Source organism: Dipodomys merriami, unplaced genomic scaffold, assembly GCF_024711535.1.
Source record: "Dipodomys merriami isolate MVZ:Mamm:240054 unplaced genomic scaffold, mDipMer1.0.p SCAF_69, whole genome shotgun sequence".
Taxonomy (NCBI): Eukaryota; Metazoa; Chordata; class Mammalia; order Rodentia; family Heteromyidae; genus Dipodomys; species Dipodomys merriami.
In genome coordinates, this window is record NW_027206279.1 from 4,788,919 (window position 1) to 4,809,302 (window position 20,384).

General features: G+C 51.9%; 3 protein-coding genes across 4 annotated transcripts in view; 1 reads left to right on the forward strand and 2 right to left on the reverse strand.

Annotated features, from left to right (window-relative positions):
* Window positions 1–858, reverse strand: part of Dnajc17 (DnaJ heat shock protein family (Hsp40) member C17) — a 32,746-nt gene extending 31,888 nt beyond the window's left edge. For both annotated transcript variants that reach the window (XM_070005820.1, XM_070005819.1), the window contains exon 1: window positions 771–858. In XM_070005820.1, coding sequence (XP_069861921.1) covers window positions 771–848 — 78 coding nt within the window. In that variant the 5' untranslated portion in view covers window positions 849–858. The remainder of the gene's footprint in view (window positions 1–770) is intronic.
* A 197-nt stretch (window positions 859–1,055) lies between these two features.
* Window positions 1,056–6,618, forward strand: Zfyve19 (zinc finger FYVE-type containing 19). Its single transcript, XM_070005818.1, has 11 exons — window positions 1,056–1,237; window positions 2,455–2,576; window positions 2,791–2,841; window positions 3,058–3,176; window positions 3,302–3,447; window positions 3,675–3,783; window positions 4,442–4,651; window positions 5,046–5,125; window positions 5,716–5,814; window positions 5,896–6,032; window positions 6,114–6,618. The coding sequence occupies exons 1-11, from the start codon at window positions 1,184–1,186 to the stop codon at window positions 6,190–6,192; spliced, it is 1,206 nt and encodes a 401-aa protein (XP_069861919.1). The 5' UTR covers window positions 1,056–1,183; the 3' UTR covers window positions 6,193–6,618.
* Window positions 6,619–8,175: 1,557 nt separating this feature from the next.
* Window positions 8,176–15,698, reverse strand: Ppp1r14d (protein phosphatase 1 regulatory inhibitor subunit 14D). The gene is made up of 4 exons (XM_070005824.1): window positions 15,277–15,698; window positions 10,330–10,413; window positions 9,839–9,871; window positions 8,176–8,341 (listed from the first exon to the last, which is right to left on the reverse strand). Exons 1-4 carry the CDS (start codon window positions 15,520–15,522, stop codon window positions 8,276–8,278), a joined length of 429 nt encoding a protein of 142 aa, XP_069861925.1. The 5' UTR covers window positions 15,523–15,698; the 3' UTR covers window positions 8,176–8,275.
* Window positions 15,699–20,384: the final 4,686 nt, after the last annotated feature.

The window sequence follows — 20,384 nt, forward strand, 5'->3', positions numbered from 1 at the left end:
TTCGAGCACCAGCATTGGTATAAAAAGTAAATAATTTTTTAAAATTGTTTTAATTCCCAAAACTGCCCAGCGTTCCAGTCATGATTGCTATCCATCTTCAACACACAGAAGGTGCAACCAACAATTCTTAGACTCACGATGAATTTTAGCAACTGCGACTTCTGCATCGAGTTCATCCTTATGAACTCATCGTCCGAATAGAAAACATGAATTCTAGTTATGGCAAAAAATAAAAAATAAAAAAAGCACCTTTATTTTCCTACATTTCCCAAATTAGAAGTAACCTCAGAAATCTGCCTGTAAAATAGACTTAGCATTTGAAATAAATAAATAAATAAATAAATGGAGGGGAGGGGAGGGGAGGGGAGGGGAAGGGAGAGGAGGGGAGGGGAGGGGAGGGGAGGGGAGGGGAGGGAAGGGGAGGGGAGGGGCAGGTCGTCAGTCAGGTCGCGGGAATCCCAGACTGAGGCTGCGCAGGCGCACTGAGGCAGCCAGGCAGACGAAGCCAGCTTCCCGCTCAGGCTAGCCCAGACCGCTCCCTAACTGGCACCACAGCGAAAGCCCAGCTGCCGGCCCGAGGAGGCCTCTGCGCTTTCCTTCCTCCTGAGGCCCTCACACCGCCCAGGAAAGTTCTGGAAGCCCACCGTCCGGTCGCCCCTCGTTCCCGCCCAGAGCCCGGCCGAACCAAGAGAGCTGCGGGCAAGGCGCCAGGATAGGAAGGGAGGGCCGTTAGTCCGCTCGAAGTCAGCACTCCTCGCCACCGCCCTCACCTCTTTATCCGCCGCCTTCTCCTCAATACCTAGCAGAGCGTACAGGTCCATCTGTAAGAGCTCCTTGGCCACCGCCATGGTTCCTGTCCCGGCTAGATTTGTACTACAATTCCCAGGAGTCCTAGCGTGTGACGGGACTTCCGGCTCCAAGCCAGCCAATCCGCGCTTAGCCTTTTGGGAATTGACGTGTTCTGGGTGCAGTTTAAGTGATTCGGCAGTAGCGCGCCGCCAGAAGAGAACTACAACTCCCGGCAGCCCCCGCGCCCGCCTCTGCCGCGCTCCGTCAGCCCCGGGTCCCCGCGGAAGCTGGGAAGTGGGAGTGTGGAGGGCGGCGGGGTTGAGTGAGGAGCCCACGGGGGGCGATCCCGCCTGCCCGAAGCGGCCCTGCGGGTCCAGCCGCTCCGGGAGCCGCCATGGAGAGCAGGTGCTACGGCTGCGCTGTCAGGTTCACCCTCTTCAAGAAGGAGGTGGGTGGACCCTCCCTGGCGGGGAGACCGGGGCGGAGGGAGCAGCCCCGCATTTGCACGGCCGGCTTGTGCGGCTGCTTTGCGGTGGTTTTCCATTTCTGTAACGTGGTGTCACCGTTCCCGGTGAGGCGGTGGCGGGGGGAGAGCTCTCCCGCCGCGCAGGTGTGCCCCCCCCAGCCCCGGCCCTGCCCCCTCCACCCCCGGTGAGCGCGGCCCGGCGCCCCGTCCCCGTTACCCGCCTTCCCACCCCCCCCCATCCACTACCCACACCCCACGTCGCCCTCCCTTGAGGAACCGCAGACTTTCTGTGACCCGGAGATCCTGGGAACCCGATGGGATGAATTCATGGCTTGTAGAAAGGCTGAACCACCAAGAACTTGGAAGCCTGGGTTGGGGGGGGGGGGCGGTCAGGCTTCAGATTTGAGTCTGCTGTCTTATTCATGGGGTGACCTTGGTTGTGCAGGTCATGTGCCTGCTGCTAAAATCGGGAGGATAATGACGAACAACTGGGTTAAGTGAAATAACGAGATGGATTTAGATGATGAAATTTAAGTACTGTGCTTAGTGCCTGGCACGCGGGAAGTACTTAATAAATGGAGGCTATTGTTATGCCTCACCCAGACGTCCAGCATCTCTGCTGTAGCAGAGAAGGCATGGGCTATGCACTCTCCCATTCTCCTTTGTTGAAGGGTTAAGGGCCTGAAGCACCGGGCTTTACCTGTCTGTCTTCTACACTCCCATGGCAGGGAACTGAAGATAGTAGAAAGCATGCTAATGTTACACGAGGTTTTATTTGATTAAAATAAAAGGCTAGATGAAGCCAGGCACCGAAGGCTCACGTGTGTAATCCTTGTTACTCAGGATGCTGAGATCTGAGGATCAAGGTTCAAAGCCAGCCCAGGAGCCTCTTATCTCCAATTAACAACCAGAGAAACAGAAGTGGCCCTGCGGCTCAAGTGGTAGAGCACTGCCCTTGAGCTGAAGAGCTCAGGGACAGCACCCAGGCCCAGAGTTCAAGCCCCACAATGGACAAAAAAAAAAAAAGACTAGATACCAAGAGATGCTTTAACCTCTGCCCAGTTCTCCCTAGACCCTAGGGACCCCACTCTTCTTGCTCTTCCCAGCAGCTACTCACAACTTCGGTGTCTACTCTCTGGGAGGAGCCCAGAGGAGCAGAGGTGAGATGTGGGACCCTTCCTGCTTCATGTTTCTTGTAGTATGGCTGTAAGAATTGTGGCAGGGCCTTCTGTTCCGGCTGCCTGAGCTTCAGTGCAGTGGTGCCTCGGGCTGGCAACACCCAACAGAAAGTCTGCAAGCAGTGCCACGGGGTCCTGACCAGGTGAGAGACCAGCACGGACACGGGTTCAGCCAAGCATGGCAGTAGCCATAATTGCCACCAGTTTGCAGACGGAAGCGGGGAAGGGGGGCTGACTGGTGGGAGAGCAGGACTTTTTTTTTTTTTCCTGGTGCTGGAAATCTTAACTCAGATCTTCTACCACGAAGCTATAGCCCAGCCATAGTAGGACTTCTGACACCAAATTTCTTCTCTCTAGAGGGTCTTCTACCAATGCTTCCAAGTGGTCACCACCTCAGAACTATAAGAAGTGAGTACTGAAGAAAAAAAAAAGGACAAATGGAAAAGGGGAACAGACAAGGACACCATGGTAGGCCTCTCTTCCAACTCTAGATCCAGGAGTATGCCCACTCTCAGGCCCCCAGCTGCCCTCTTGGGCTCTGAAACAGCCCATCAACCACATGGGCAGCAGCCAGTGAAGATTGCCTAGCATAATCTGAATGGGGGACATCTTATATCCTGCCAGGCGTGTGGCAGCCTTGGAAATCAAGCAGAAGTCTAGGACTTCCTGGAACCAAGGACTGACTCCAGAAGACCAAGTCATTGCTGAGCGCCTAGCACGGCTCCACCAGGAGAACAAGCCCAGTGAGTGGGGAAGGGGGGGGGAGGTCAGGTGGGGTGACCTCCAGACGTTGTCTGGGGCTCCTGGGACTGAGATTTCTGTGACCCTTACAAGCTTCTCCCTCACCCTCACCCCGTACCAATTGTAGAGGCAGTACCCTCACAGGCAGAGATAGAAGCGCGGCTGGCTGCACTGAAGAATGAATTTCAGGGATCCACCCCTTCCATCCAGGAGATAGAGACTCGACTTGCTGCACTGCAGGGCAGGGTTCCACCTTCTCAGGCCCCCAAGCCGGTGAGTGCTGCGGCCTGAGCCTTCAGCCACTGCCAGGCAGGCCACGGGACACTCGGTGCTGTCGAGGGGACTGCCAGGTCCACTCAGTTGTACGAGCCTTGAACTCATCCCTTTCCCCTGGCTTTGAGAACTTCTCAGCATCCGCCCCTGACCCAGGCTGCTCCTGGACTTGGGTTGTGGCCTTTCCCACACTCCCACCTCCCACTGAGGTGCCCTCCTCTGCACAGACACGCTGGACAGCAGATACCAGGACCATGGCTGAGCAGACGCAGGATCTGCTAACACAGCTGGCGGCTGAGGGGGCTATCGATGAGAGCTTGGAACAAGGGCGCACAGGTAACCGCTGCACTTCACTCCTTGGGGGTCATACGCCCTGCCTCTTCCTCCACTGTGTACACCTGTGGGAGATGACTATAGCGATCAATATGAAACGGGTACCATTTACTTACTACAAAGAGGGCCAGTGTAGTCCTGGTGGTCCTGTTTTTTGGTAGAATCAGCCAGTGATTCCTGTCCTATCACAGCCTGTGGCCCCTCACTTTTTCATGTGTGGTATCTCGTGAGGGAGTCCAGAGGAGCAAATTAGCTGATCTAATAAGTACTTGGGACGGTGTCTGGCTCATAGTAAGTATTGTGGTCTCTTCATAGAAAATTCTACTAGAAGCTGGGCACTGGTGGCTCAAGCCTACAATCGTAGCTGCTCAGGAGCCTGGGATCTGGGATCTGAGATTTGAGTCCATAAGACTTATTTCTAATTAACCACCAAAAAGCTGGAAGTAAAGCTGTGGCTCAAGTGGTAGAATGCTAAACTTGAGTACAAAATCTCAGGAACCAGTGCTCAGGCTCTTAAGTTCAAACCCCAGAACTGGCACACACACAAAACACACACACACACACACACACACACACACACAGTTGAGAATGGGCTTAGAGGTGTCTAGGGTGGGATCTTCAAATGCTTCCTCTGCCTCCCTGACTTCATTACTCCTACCAGCTGCCTCCCTCCAGAATGACCTCAACCAGGGTGGTGCTGGGAACCCATGTACTAATTCCCAGGGGCAGGCCAGCCAGTCCCTGGAGGAGGAGAAGAGCAGGCTGCTGGCCCAGGCTGCGGTAGAGCTACGGGAGGAGAACACCAGGCAGGAGCGTATCCTGGCCCTAGCCAAGCGGCTAGCTGTGCTGCGGGGACAAGACCCTGACAAAGGTAAACGGTGGAGCCAGCCACTCACTGGTGTCCATTGGCCAAGGCAAGTCTCTGCCCTAGGCCACCTTCCTTGCCAGGGCTGAGGCAGGTACTAGGGGTCCCTGTGTCCAGCCTTGCCATGAGCCATGACCATCCCAGAGCAGGGGGACCTTCCATCCCCTGGGATGCTGAGGCTGCTTTTCCTACTCTACACTTAGGGCTGCTTGAGTGATGGTGGCCCAGTCCTGCAGGAGTAGGGGAGGGAGGGACAAGGTGTGATCAGGGTGGGTAAGGAGGCTTCTCAGCTCTGAACAAGCACTCCTGGGAAATGAGCCAGTTGTGGAAGCAAATGGACAGCCATTAGGTAAAACTACCCACCCTCACTCCTCCTATTCCCCTCTCTCCCTTATTCAAGTGACCCTGCAGGACTGTCGCCTTCCAGACAGTGACGACGAGGAGGATGAGGAGACTGCTATCCAGAGAGTCATGCAGCAGGTGGGCCTGGCTTGGGCACCATTCACGCCTCCCTGCCTCACTGCTGGCCCCCTTCGCCTGGCCTCCACTCTAGGGCTGGATGGACAGTGATTCTGTAGCTCCTGTTCTAGTTGGGACCCTACTGTTCCTTGCTCCCTTGAGATGGGAAGTCAGCACCTGCAGGCAGGAGGTAAACTAGAAGCCAGGCACCAGTGGCTCATACCTAATCCTAGCTACACACACACACACACACACACACACACACACACACACACACACACACACACACACATGCGCGCGCACTGAGATCTGAGGATAGAGGTTTAAAGCCAGCTTGGACAGGAAAGTGTGAGGCTCTTACTCCAGTTAACCACCAGAATGGCTGGAAGTGGTACTGTGGTTCAAAGTGGTAGAACACTAGCCTTGAGCACAAAAGCTGAGGGATAGCGCCTGGGCCCCGAGTTCAAGCCATGTGACCAGTCTCCCACCCACCCACCCCTCCAAAAAAAAGAGGTAAATGAGGAATTGAGAGACTGAAGCCAGAGCACAGAAATCCTGGGACAGGGAGCTTGACCTGGAGCAGGGAGTAGCACCGTTTCGCCTGTCCGTAGCTCTCTGAAGAAGCTGCCCTGGATGAGGCAAGTGGTTACAACATCCCTGAGGAGCGTGCTCCCCACTCCCGACCCAAACCCTTCTCGGCAAAGTCTGAGGTGAGAAAAGCCCCCAGACACACATTCCGGGCCTCCCCCTGCCTGCCTCCCTGCCTGGCTGACCGCTCCCACGTTCCCAAGCTCCCGAAGGCCCAGGCTGTGGCTCCCAGGCCTGAGTGTGAGGAGGAGGAGCTGCCCTGGTGCTCCATCTGCAATGAGGACGCTACACTGCGCTGCGCTGGCTGCGACGGAGACCTCTACTGTGCCCGCTGCTTCCGGTGCGTGCGGGTAGAATGTTCGGGGGGCGGGGGGCAGGAGGTCTGCCTGTGATTCTTGACCTGCATCCCTTTGCTCTACAGGGAGGGCCATGATGCCTTTGAGCTTAAAGAGCACCAAGTGTCCGCCTACCACCCAGCACAAAACAGCTATGAGCACTGAGGGAAACCTGGCCCTCCAGGGAAGGCAGGGATACAGGCGGCCTGCGGGCCGGGCTCTTACCTCCGGAGCCAATCTCAGCAACCAGGGGCAGCGGACCAGGCACACCACAGCCTGAGCCTCAGTGTCCCTTTGGAGAGGATGCCTGGAGAAGTCAGAGGGAAAGAGATGCAGAGGAGGTCCTTCTCCAAGAAGCCTAGAATGAAAGTGAGAGCTAGGATGGGGAAGACAGCACTGGAGTTTGAACTCAGGAGCTTATACTTGCTAATCAGGTGCTCTACCGCTTGAGCCAGGTCCCCAGACCAGAAAGAACCTAAGGCTCCTAAGGAGGAAGCTGTTCCTGAGGAGGAGCCGGCAGCCTGACTCAAGGTCCAGGGCCCTACCCTGACATGTTATGGATCTAATAAAGTCTGTTGATTCATTGAGTGATATTGGGATTTGAGCCCAGAACCTCACACGTGCTAAGCATATATTTTTCACTGAGGAACACTGAGATCTCTAGACCTCTCTGGCCCTGTGAGGTGGTAAAGGCAGAACAGAGCAGGCCATAAGCACAATTCCAGAATGAGAGGAGAGGCTGAGCCATCCCGCTAGCCCCTCCCAGCAGGTACAGTCCCACCCGCCCCAGGGGCCTCATGCAAAGTACATACGAATATTCATTCCTCCAAACTGCTTCCTGCACTCACAGGCAACTTCCTTATTCACCAAGGAGGGCTCCGCTCAGGGCTCCCGTCCCAATCCTCCTACCATAGACTCTCACCCAAGTCCTGACCAGTGCCCTGTGACACATACACTCCTCTACATACCCTCTAGTTTTTTGTTTTGTTTTGTTTTCCGATAATGGGGCTTGCACTTGGGCCTGAGCGCTGTCCCTGCGCATTTCAGCTCAAGGCTAGCACTCTACCACTTGAGCTACAACACCACTTCTGGTTTTCTGGTGGTTTACTGGAGATAACAGTCTCATAGACTTTCCTGTCCAGACTGGGTTTGAACTGTGATCCTTAGATCTCAGCCTCCTGAGTAGCTAGGATTCCAGATGTGAGCCACCAGCGCCTGGCAGCCTCTGTGTTCTTTCATCCCCCACTAGTGCCAACCCAAGAGAGGGAGAGAGACCCCCCCTCCCACCTGAGGCCACCTGCATCAGTTGTGTGTGGAGGAGGGATTAGCCTTCCCAGATGCCCCCAGGATTCAGAATCATCTTTGTCACTTGGACTCCTCTTGATGATGTCAGGATGCTGTGTATCTTAGCCAGATTGGGCCTGAGGGCCTTACTAGAATATGATGTTAAAGCAGAGCTGAGAACTTCCCTTGTGAATTCCATTTGTGGGGTGAGGGATCACTGGAGACTTTGAACTGAGGACTCATTTCCCACCAGTGATCAGCCTATTAGGCTTCTCAGCAGGAGTCACAGGCATATACCACCTCCTCTAGCTTCCCTTCTGTGGAGACAAGATTCTCACAGACTTCTGCCTGGGCTAGCCTAGAACCTCGAACCTCCCAATCTCAGCCTCCCACATAGCCCTATGACAGATTCGTACCATTGCAACCAGCTGTGGTTTAAGAAGGGTCTCATGATTTTTCTGTCAGTGATTTTTCTCAGCCTCTCAAGTAGCTAGAATTATGGGTGTGAGCCACCAGCACCTGGCTCATTTTTGGATTTTTAAGACTTATTTGAATGGGTGGGTGGATAGATGGGTAGGAGATGTATGGGTGAGTGGATGGATGGATGGATGGATGGATGGGGTGAGGTGTGCGGGTACTGCCTAGTGCCTTAGATATTGGTCTTCCAAGGTATCACTTCACCTTCTCCCTTCGGCTGTCCCTTCAACACAGATCTGTACAACATTCTATTTAGCTGGGATTCCTGAAAGTTTTATCCACTTGCTACCAAGGTATGCATTAGACAATAGCCAATGGTTCCCGGAAGCGCAGCCAATCGAATCTAGCTGTGACAGCACATATTCCAGGACATACAAATGTCCCTCCTCATCCTCCACATTCCGTCCATATCCTGTACAGCGGTTTCCCTCCCAGCTGGTACCCCGCCAGGAAAGCCTGGTGGTATTCGAGCTGTTGAATCTCCAGGCTACTTCTGAGGCCTGCTGAGTCTGCGGAGTTTCTTGAGTTGACTGAGCAGCTCAGAGATAAAAGGCTGAAGGAGAAAAGATAAAAGTGAGGTGAAGAATCCATGCCATGCCCACCCATCACACTTCTCTCTTCCTCTTCCCCCAGCCATTCCTAAATCCCTCTATGATCTTGTCTCAGAGCCAGGGAGGAGAAAGATCCAGGGCCAACTTTTGTGTTATTATTTAATTTTGAAAGTGCTAGAGTTTGCATTCAGGGCCTTGCACTTGCTAACCAGGTGTTGTACCACCTGAGCCACATCTCCACTTCCAGCTTTTTACTGGTTAATCAAAGATAAGAGTCTCCCAGACTTAGTGGGTGCCAGTGGCTCACGCCTGTCATCCTAGCTACTCAGGAGACTGAGATCTGAGGATCACAGTTCAAAGCCAGCCTGGGCAGGAAAGTCCATGAGATTCTTATCTCCAATAAACCACCAGAAAACCAGAAGTGGCACTGTGGCTCAAGTGGTAGAGTGCTAGCCTTGAGTTGAAGAGCTGAGGACAGCACCCAGGCCCAGAGTTCAAGCCCCCAAACTGACAAAAAGTGTGTGTGGGGGGGGCGGCTGGGAAGGTGGCTCAGTGCTTGCCTTGCATGCATGAGGCCCTGGGTTCTATTCCTCAGCACCACAAAAGCAGAAAAAGCCAGAAATGGCACTGTGGCTAAAGTGGTAGAGCACTAGCCTTGAGCTGAAGAGCTGAGGGACAGCGCCCAGACCCAGAGTTCAGGCCCCACGACTGACAAAAAAAAAAAAAAAAAGAAAAGGGGCTGGGAATGTGGCTCACTGGTGGAGCGCTTGCTTTGCATGGGTGAGGCCCTGGGTTCGACTGCTCAGCACCACATAACCAAAAAGAAAAAAAGCCGGAAGTGGCGCTGTGGCTCAAGTGGTAGAGCGCTAGCATTGAGCTGAAGAGCTGAGGGATAGCGCCCAGGCCCAGAGTTCAGGCTCCACAACAGGACCCAAAAAAAGAAAAAGATTCTTATGGATTTTCCTGCTCATGCTGGCTTTGAACCGTGATCTTCAGATCTCAGCCTCCTTAGTAGCAGTAGCTAGGATTACAGGTGTGAGCCACCAGTGCCTGGCCCAGACATTTCTTTTTCTTTTTTTTGGGGGGGGGGGTCCGGTTGTGGGGCCTGAACTCTGGGTCTGGGCGCTGTCCCTCAGCTCTTCAGCTCAAGGCTAGCACTCTACTACTTGAGCCACAGCGCCACTTCAGCTTTTTTCTTTTTCTTATGTGGTGCTGAGGAATCGAACCCAGGGCCTCATGCATGCAAGGCAAGCGCTCTACCACTGAGCCACCTTCCCAGCCCCTGGCCCAGACATTTCTTAAAATCTAGTCTTAGGAATTTTTTATTCCCCAGGCTGGCCTCAAAGCATGATCCAATGATCTCTGCCTCCCAAAAAACAAGGATTAAAGGCTTGAGCCACCCTGTCTGACCTCAAGCCTCTCTTTCAAATATTCCTCTTCACTAGAGGCCCTCCTCTTCAGGGTCTCCTCTTACCCCCAGACCAGCAGAACTTTCTTACCTCTGTGGGGCGAGGGCAGTTTTGAAGAATGGCCTGGGGAGAAGAGAACAGAGAGTAGGTTCCCCAAGCCGCAGAGCTATCCCACAAGCCCCACTAGTCAACCAAGAATTCTCTCCCCTAGCCGGGCGCTGGTGGCTCACGCCTGTAATCCTAGCTACTCAGGAGGGTGAGATCTGAGGATCACGGTTCAAAGCCAGCCCAGGCAGTAAAGACTGTGAGACTCCTATCTCCAATAAACCACCAGAAAACCGGAAGTGGCGCTGTAGCTCAAGTGGCAGAGCGCTAGCCTTGAGCTGAAGAGCTGAAGGACAGTGCCCAGGCCCAGAGTTCAAGCCCCACGACTGACAAAAAAAAAAAAAAAAAAAGAATTCTCTCCCCTCTGGATGCTTCTCCCCTTACCACCCAAGGAGGGAGATCCCAGGTTCTTGGATTTCCCTTGGTCTAAACCCAGCTTCCAGTGGCCAAGCCCTGACCTCAAACTTCCAACCTACCTCCAACTGAGTCTTCTGATCTTCTGTGGAGAGTTCCATGAGCGCCTCCAGGTCAATCTCGGGCTCAGAAGGGGATGGATGGTCCTATTTGGGAGGAAACTGGCGCTCAGATAGGTCTGCCCAGCTGGCGCTGGAGCAGAGGTTGTATCAGGGGCTGACATATCCCAACCTTGTCTCCCTCTGATTTCCCCTGCTCAGCCCTCGCCTGTTAATCAGAACAGGCATACGTTCTACTTGATGAAAGGGTTGGAGTTCTTTTTTTGTCAGTCATGGGAGCTGAACTCTGGGCCTGGGCGCTGTCCCTCAGTTCTTCAGCTCAAGGCGAGCACTCTACCACTTAAGCCTCAGCCCCACTTCCAGCTTTTTCTGCTTATGTGGTGCTGAGGAATCCAACCCAGGGCCTCATGCATGCAAGGCAAGCACTCTACCACTAAGCCACCTTCCCAGCCCCAGGGTTGGAGTTCTTTAAAAAAAGAATGTTTGGCTGGGAAGGTGGCTCAGTGGTAGAGCGCTTGCCTTGCATGCCTGAGGCCCTAGGTTTAATTCTTCAGCACCACATAAGCAAAAAGAAAAAAGCCAGAAGTGGGGCTGTGGCTCAAGTGGTAGAGTGCTAGCCTTGAGCTGAAGAGCTGAAAGACAGTGCCCAGGCCCAGAGTTCAGGCCCCACGACCGGACCCAAAAAAAAAAAATAAAATTAATTTATGGGCTGGGAACTTGGCTCAGTGGTAGAGCGCTTGCCTCGCATGCATGAGGCCCTGGGTTCGATTCCTCAGCACCACATAAGCAAAAAGAAAAAACCTGGAAGTAGCGCTGTGACTCAAGTGGTAGAGCGCTAGCCCTGAGCTGAAGAGCTGAGGGACAGTGCCCAGGCCCAGAGTTCAGGCCCCACGACCGGACCCAAAAAAAAAAAGAATGTTTGGTGGGGTCCTGGTGGCTAATGCCCATAGCCTATAATCCTAGCTACTAAATAGGCAGAGATCTTTGCCAGCCCCAGCAGGACAAGTCCAGGAGACACTTATCTCCAATAAACTACTCAGAGAAAGCCAGAAATGGTGCTGTGGCTCAAGTGGTAGAGTACTAGCCTTGAGCAAAAGAAGCTCAGGGACAGCACTGAGGCCATGAGTTCAAGCCCCCTGGCCAAAAATAATAAATAACTGGAATGAAGCACTGATTCATGCAACCAACATGGATTGAAAAAAGCAAGAGAAACCATTTACTAAAAAGTGATCTATTTCATGGGCTTGGAAGGAAGCTAAGGCCGGAGGATCGTGAGTTCAAGGCCATCCTGGGCTCCTTAGTAAAACCCCTATAGAAGGAGGAGAAGGAAGAAGAAGAGGAGAAAGAGAAAAAGGAAGAAAGGAGAAAGAGGAGGGAGGGAAGGAAGGAAGAGAGAGAAGGAGGAAGGAAGGGAGGAAGGGTGGGAGATGTTAAGAGGAGCCAAAAGAAAAGAAACTTACTCCATCTCTAATATAGTAGGAGCTTCTCCCTCCCACCCACCCCCACTAAAAATTAAAATGTTGATGTCTGAATGTTAAAACTGGGAAGTTCCTCTACTTGCTATAATAAGATTGTATGACTTGCTGGACCATTTGCATTATAAAATGTGACAGACGAGGGCTGGGAAGGTGGCTCAGTGTAGAGCGCTTGCCTCACATGCATGAGGTCCTGGGTTCGATTCCTCAGCACCACATAAGCAGAAAAAGCCAGAAGTGGGGCTGAGGCTCAGGTGGTAGAGCGCTAGCCTTGAGCTGAAGAGCTGAGGGACAGCGCCCAGGCCCCACGACCAACAACAACAACAACACACACATACACAAAAAGTAACAGACCAGCTTGTTCCTGAAAAGGACTTCCTCTGTTTGGGGAGACTTACGGGAAGATGACCCCACCGTTTGCCCACCGATTATGTAATCTCTCTGTGTGTCTGGCAATGCCATCGCCACCTGCCTATGGCCAGGCTCAACCACAGGGTGTTTTTGCCTTTAAAACCCCAGCTTGAGGACGGCTCAAGGTCGCAGTGTCAGCTCCCGAGTCTGAGCTGCATCCCTGGCCGGTCAGCTTTTCACTTCCTCAAATAAATCCATCTTTTTATATTAGACTATCTGTGTATGTTGGACTTTCTTCCCTGTAAGAGAGGGAGGGAGGGAGGGTGCCAGTGGCTCACACCTACAATCCTAGCTACTCAGGAGGCTAAGATCTGAGGATCGCCTTTTGAGGTCAGCTTGGGCAGGAAAATTCATAAGATTTCCTTCCTTCCTCTCTCTCTCTCTCTCTCTCTCTCTCTCTCTCTCTCTCTCTCTCTCTCTCTCTCTCTCTCTCTCTCTCTCTCTCTCTTTCTTTCTTTCCAATCCTGAGACTTGAACAGCCTAGGCACTGCTCCGGAGTCTCTCTGTGTTTAAGGCTAGCACTCTACCACTTGAGCCATAGCTCAACTTCCAGCTTTTTCTGAGTAGTTTGTTAGAGATAAGAGTCATACAATTTCCTGCTCTGGTTGGCCTTGAGCCAAGATCCTCAAATCTCAGCCTCCTGTGAAGCTAGGATTAGAGATGTGAGCCACCAGGGTGCTGCTACCTGGGATACTTATCTCCAATTAATCACAGAAAGAGCTGGAAATGCCCATGTGGCAAAAGTGGTAGAATGCTAGCCTTGAGCAAAAAAAGAGCCCGGGGACAACACACAGGCCCAGAGTCCAAGCCTCAGGATTGGAAAAAAAAAAAAAAAAGGAGAAAAAGAAGAGGAACAGTACAGAGAAAAATAATAGAAATAAAGTATAAAGATTAGAACTTTGCCTCTAAAAAGTATGAGTTCTGCCTCCAAAATCATTATTATACCATTAATGGGATATTCAACATATATGCTAAATACGATGGCTATCACAGTCAGATGTGCATAATATGGGTTCAAATGGTAGCCCCAGTTCTTTTCCCTCCAAGTTTGTTTTTTTGTTTTGTTTTGTTTTGGTCATGGGGCCTGAACTCTGGGTCTGGGCGCTGTCCCTCAGCTCTTCAGCTCAAGTCTAGCGCTCTACCACTTGAGCCACAGCACCACTTCTGGCTTTTTCTGCTTATGTGGTGCTGAGGAATCAAACCCAGGGTCTCATGCATGCGAAGCAAGCGCTCTACCACTGAGCCACCTCCCTCCAGTTTTCCTGAGTTTGTTTGGCTTCTGTGAAGACCCCAAGACGGTCTGCGTCCCTAAGGGAAACAAAGCTCGACCCTCCAACCAAGGGACATTGAGTCCCACTTGAAGCACACAAGTGCCGTGTGCCCACAGCCATCCCAGGGCCATCTGAGGCGGCGTGTGGGGAGGAGCCTGCAGGAGGTGAGGGAAGAACTGCAGAGGACAAGCGGCTGCCATGGCGTTCCTCAGCCCTTAGCCGCTTCCTGGTGAGAAGCGTAGGGACGGGAGAGGAACTGCCACCTGGCACCTTTGGGCAGCGGCCATGGCAACCACAGCCCGGGCGTTTTATGCCCGCCACGGCCTGGGAGCGGTCCCCCCACCTGGCCTGTTTTTCAGTGTTATGGGTTTGTTATTGTGCACCTTCCCGCTCCTTCAGAGGCTTGGCCGGAGTTGCTCTCAGGTGTCTGAAATATGAGGCTTTTCATGCAAGTGTTCAATAAACAACCTGCAATTGGAACAGTACTAGAAGCAGGGTAGAGGTGCTCTGCGAGGTCAGAGCAGACAGAGGTCAAGAAAGTCTACCTCTCCACCAGTTCTGCCCACTGTCTACCCTCCACAAATGAGCCTGGAACGCCACAGGAGACTCCCAGACACACTGCGCCATGATCCAGCATTCCTCCCCACCCCCACCAAGGAAAGGCTGACAGCTCTCCCCCAAGAGAATCACAGGCCTAGGTGGGCACTGGATCTGTAATCCCAGCTAGGCAGGAGACTGAGAACGGGATGGTATTGTCAATGAAGCAGCAGCATTTGTGCTGACAATTTATTCATGGGAGCAGGAGCCCTTGAAAATGTGGCTAGTGTGATTAGGGGCCCAAATTTTCCTATTTACATAATTTCCAATTCATTAAAGTTAATTGCTACACAGAGCTGAGAGCTACAGTACTAGACAAGATGGCTCTAGACAAGTCTATATGCTAAGCAAAAAAATATATTATTTTATATATGTATATATGCATATATACATATATATGTATATATATGTATATATATAGAAATATATATAGAAATATATATATATATCCAGTCCTGGGGCTTGAACTCAGGGCCTGTGCAGTGTCCTTGAGCTTCTTTTGCTCAAGACTAGCACTTTATCACTTGAGCCACAGCCCCACTTCTGGCTTTTTCTGTGTACGTGGTACTGAGGAATTCAACCCAGGGCTTCATGCATTCAATGCAAGCACTCTACTACTAGGCCACATTCACAGCCTAGAAGAATATATTAAGACATAAAATGTCAGACGTAGTGGTATACACCTGGAATCCCAGCACTTGGGAGGCTCAGGCAGGAGGATTGAGAGTTAGGAAACCAGCCTGGGGATACAGTGAGACTTTGTTTCAATTAATGAAAAGAAAAGACAGACATAAAATACAGCAAACTAGCCTATAGTAGCATTTCCCTTTAACTATGTCATTACAGCTTCAAAAAATCCTACCAAAGAGATATAAGACCTTGGGAGCCCCATTTGCTGACAGTCTCAGGATGTTAAAAGGCCAGCCTCAGGAAAAGGTCTCTCTCTAGGCGCTCTCTCTCTCTCTCTCTCTCTCTCTCTCTCTCTCTCTCTCTCTCTCCCACTCTTTCTGTCTTTGTCTCTGTCTCTATCTCTGTCTCTTTCTTTGTCTCTATCTCTGTCTCTTTTTCTCTGTCTTTGTCTCTGTCTCTCTGTCTCTCTGTCTGCTGTCTCTGGGAACACCTCACATCAGCTCTCCAGCTCCTGTGGAGGTCTCTGAGCAGGCCTCGCGCCCCCGTTGGGCACCCATGCCACTTACCTGGAAGAGCTCCTGTACCTGGGCATCTACCCACTGCTCCAGCTCCAGCCAGCGCTGCAGGTGTCCCCGGTCGTACTTCACTGTCAGCCGGCTGGGTCTCCGAGACCTGGGCAACCTGGAGGGGTCCAGGTGGGTTCTGGACTCTGAGTCTGAGGATGACGTCCTCCTCCTCTTCTCAGAAGCCCACTGGACCCTCTTGGCTGGGCTGTCCGCGTCGGGGCTGGAAGCAGGGTTTGGAGACAGCATGGAAGGGTTGGCCTGAGCAGGGCACCGGGGGAAAATGCCAGTGTGGGCGGCAGCAGAGGGATGGCAGAACAGAGGGTGAGGCCAGGAGGAAAGCAGGGAGGTGGAAGGAGGGCCAAGGCTCCCTAGGAGGGGTGGGGGTCAAAGATCAACAGGCAGGCCTTTGTCTGGTGCTGGGAAAGCCAGGCTGCTGGCTTTTCTCTCCCAGTGAGTGGCACTCCAGAGTCAGGCCCCAGCCGCCCTTTCGGCAGCAGCGGCTGGGCCCACAGGAACATAAAATACAGGCAAACAAAGATCAAGAGGCTGCCGTGCCTGGGAAGAGGCTGAGGGGGCCCTGGGTGCTGTGAGGACGGGCTCCCTTCCCTGCTCCGTGGCCGGTGCTGGGACAGGACCTGAGCCACTCACCTGAGACCCCTCTGCCTCCTACCTGCAGCTATCAGGCGAGTGCCTGGCTGGCAGGGTCTCTTCTTTGGAGAGCTCCTAGTGGCAATGCCCCTTTGTGGCTGGCTGAGGTGCTGTGAGCCTGGCCTGTGTGCTTGTAAAGGAGAATTTGTCAAGCCAGGTCTACCATGCCTGTTGCCCAGACCAAGTGCTCTGGAAGCCATGTTTGTTCTCATGTGACCCTACCCCATTCAACTACTTCCTCTCCGGAGGAATCCTGCCCACCTGACTCAGCCCAGGTGTGGACATATGTGCATTCTAAACAGAGGGCATTTTGTTTGTTTGTTTTAAATTTATTTGTTTACACAGACAAAGCTTTTTTTTTTTTTTTTTCCCAGTCATGGGGCTTGAACTCAGGAGCTGGGTGTTGACCCTAAACTCTTTCACTTGGCTCTACCACTTTGAGCCACAGCTCCACTTGCAGGGACTTTCTTACCTGGGTTGGCTTTGAATCTTGATCCTCAGATCTCAGCTTCCGGAGTAGCTAGGATGCCAGGTGTATAGCTTTTTTAATTAATTTATCTGAGACACTGTCTCACTGCATAGTCCAGGCAGCCTTGAACTTTTCATCCACCTGTTTCATTGCACCTGCATCCTAGGTGCTGAGATTAAAGACATACACTACCACACCCACCATGCTGTTTAGTCCTTTATAAAAGGGGGGCTGTAGCCAGGAGGGCCAGGAATTCATTCCTATAATCCTAGCTACTCAGGAGGCTGAGTTTGGAGAACCAAGGTTAGAAGTCAGCCTGGGCAAAAAAGGTCAACAAGAGTTCAACTCCGATTAAACAGCAAAATGTGATTGTAGGCATGCCTCAAGTGATAGAGTACCAGCCATAATCAAGAAAGCTGAGCAAGCTGGGTGCCAGTGGTTCACGCCTATAATCCTCACTGAGATCTGAGGACCGTGGTTCCTTCAAAGCCAGTCCAAGCAGGAAAGTCCATAGACTCTTACCTCTAATTAAACACACACACACACACACACACACACACACACACACACACACACACACACACACACACACACACACACCTTGAATGGAGCTATGGCTCAAGTGGTAGAGCACCAGCCTTGAATGAAAAAACTCAAGAATAGCACCATGGCTTGAGTTCAAGCCTCAGTACCAGCAGAAGGAGGAAGAGGAGGAGGAGGAGGAGGAGCCAGAGGAGGAGGAAGAGGAGGAAGAGGAGGAAGAGGAGGAAGAGGAGGAAGAGGAGGAAGAGGAGGAGGAGGAGGAAAGAAGGAGGCGGAGGAAAAGGAAAGAAAGCCAAGCAAGAACGTGGGATCCTGAGTTCAAGTCTCAGTATCAGCATAAATAATATATTGCTGGGCATCAGTGGCCCATAACTGTAATCCTAGCAACTCAGGAGACTGAGATCTGAGGATCACGGTTCAAAGCCAGCTCAGGCAAGAAAGTCTGTGAAACTCTTTATTTTTTTGTTGGTCGTGGGGCTTGAACTCTCGGCTTGGGCACTATCCCTCAGCTCTTCAGCTCAAGGTGAACGTTCTACTGCTTGAGCTACAACGCCACTTCCGGTTTTCTTTTTATTTTTCTTTTTATTTCTTTTTATTTATTTACTTATTTTTTGGGTCCGGTTATGGGGCCTGAACTCTGGGCCTGGGCGCTGTCCCTCAGCTCTTCAGCTCAAGGCTAGCGCTCTACCACTTGAGCCACAGCGCCACTTCCGGCTTCTTTCTTTTTGCTTATGTGGTGCTGGGGAATCGAACCCAGGGCCTCATGCATTGCAAGGCAAATGCTCTACCACTGAGCCACCTTCCCAGCCCCGCCACTTTGGCTTTTTTTTTTTTTTTTTTTTTTTTGCTTATGTGGTGCTGAGGAATCGAACCCAGGGCCTCATGCATGCAAGGCAAGCGCTCTACCACTGAGCCACCTTGCCAGCCCCCCACTTCCGGTTTTCTAATGGTTTATTGGAGATAAGATTCTCACAGACTTTCCTTCCCGGGCTGGCTTTGAACTGTGATCCTCAGATCTCAGCCTCCTGAATAGCTAGGATTACAGGCATGAGCCACGGCTTCCATGAAACTCTTACCAGAAAAAAAGTGGAGTTGTGGCTTGAAATGGTAGAGTGCTAGACTTGAGCAAAAATAGCTCAGGGGTCTGGAAATGTGGCTTAGTGGTAGAGTGCTTGCCTAGCATGCATGAAGCCCTGGGTTTGATTCTTCAGTACCACATACATACAAGAAGCCAGAAGTGGTGCTGTGGCTCAAGTGGTAGAGTGCTAGCCTTGAGCAGAAGAAGCTCAGGGACAGTGATCAGGCCCTGAGTTCAAGTCCCATGACCCTCAAAACAAACGAACATTTAGCTCGTGCCTCTGGCGGCTACAAGTCTAAGATCTGGCACCCCATCTGGCCTCTTACAACTCCATCTCAACTTGGATGGTGGAAGAAGAAGGTGTTTCCAGAAAAGGTAGAAAGCCAGGAGTTCCTGCCTTACTCTCTAATAACCTGCTCTGGGGATCACCAAGCCAGTCTCTCAAGAATGAATGCAGTCCTTGAGAAAGGCATTAATCCTTAGTAATGACCTAATCGCTTCTTAAAGGCCCCACCTCCAAACTCCAGCTTGGCAACCATCGTTCCTCTCAGGTTTCAGAAGGGACCAGCCGCGCTCCAACAGTGGCAGCAGGTGTCCCCACAAATGATGGTTTTGGCAAGTTGAATCTGAGGTATGAACGGAACTTCCAGATAGAATCAGAACTGGAAGCGCCTGAAAGCCTGCCTTGCCCAGGGTTTAGGAACAGAAATTGACCTGCCGGGGTTCCAGCCCTGGCTCTGTCATTTAACTGCTGGATGACCTGCTCAGTTAGTTCACCCAAGTCTGTTTACTCATTGTGGGAATAAACACAGTACACACTTCCTCAGCTTGACTTGACTTGATTACATTGGGTAATTGTGGGAAGTGCTTGGTTTGGATTTTTCAGTGACTGGTCCATGTAGGGTTATTTTTTGTTTTTTGTTTTTGTTTTTTTTCCTGTCTTGGGGCTGGAACTCAAGGCCTGGGCCCTGTCCCAGGGCTTCTTTTGCTCAAGGCTAGCACTCTACCACTTAAGCCACAGCAAGACCTATGGCTTTTTCTGTTTATGTGGTACTGAGGAATTGAACCCAAGGCTTCACGCATGCTAGGCGAGCACTCTACCACTGAGCCACCTTCCCAGCCCCTGTTTTGTTTTGTTTTAATGCTGTTTTGTTTTAGGTACTGGTACAGGGCCTGGAAAGCAGGGACTTGCTCTCACTTGGCTTTTCTCAGTTCATGGCTGACCCTCTACCACTTGAGCCACCATTCTACTGCCAGCTTTACTGAAGACAATTGGAAATAATCTTTTGTCTGCTCAGGCTGGCCTCAAACCTTGATCCTTAGCTCTCAGCCTCCTGAGTAGCTAGGGTTCACAGGTGTGAGCCACTGATACCCAGCTGATGTAGGTGTTTGTAACATTTCCAGAAGTGGCTGGTCTCCCATTTCATTAAGACTCCTCTAGGTAAAAAGGAAGCAGGACTCAAATGGGCCCAAACCCTTTCTTTCCCAATGTTTGCTTGCTTCTTTCCAGCATTGGGGTCGGTCACCAGTATGCGAGAGACTGCAGAACAGCCTAGAAAATCCATAAAAAGGAGATATACCCCAGTTTGCATGTGGGCAGCTGGGGGGTGGGGTGGGATGCTGCCCTTCCTGAAGGAAGACCTCCTTGCTAAAGGGGGGTTGGATGAGAAAGGGAGAGTATTCCCATTGGGCCAGGAGCAAAGACATCAGAAGAGGAGAGGTGTGCCATACACAGGGCAAATCCTGCTTGGACAGAAGAGTCGTTTAAGGGTTTCCTTCAGGAAGAGTGGCAAGGCTTCCAGGAGTGCATGGTTTGTGCAGGGCATTAATTCAGCCTCTTCATCGTGCTGGAACCTCCAGGCCACCATGTGGAGCCTGTCACTGGAGAGAGAGTGGCCAGTTCCTGACGCGGAGCACTCCATGGGCACCACAGTGGGGGAACGTGAGCTCCAGAGGAGTCTCACCTGTGAGTGGTGAGGCCCCCAAACGTTAATACGAGACAAGGGAGGGTCTCAAACCCAAGGGAACACTGGACGCAGGGAAAATCGCCGTCGTAGGGTTTGAACTCAGGGCCTGGGCGCTGTCCCTGACCTCCATCTGCTCCAGGCTAGCGCTCTACCACTTGGTGCCACAGCTCCACTTCCGGTTTTCTGGTGGTTCCCTGAAGGTAAAGAGTCTCTTGGGCTTTCCTGCCTGGGCTGGCTTTTTTTTTTTTTTTTTTTTTTTTGGGTCCGGTCGTGGGGCCTGAACTCTGGGCCTGGGCGCTGTCCCTCAGCTCTTCAGCTCAAAGCTAGCGCTCTACCACTTGAGCCACAGCGCCACTTCCGGCTTTTTTCTTTTTGCTTATGTGGTGCTGAGGAATCGAACCCA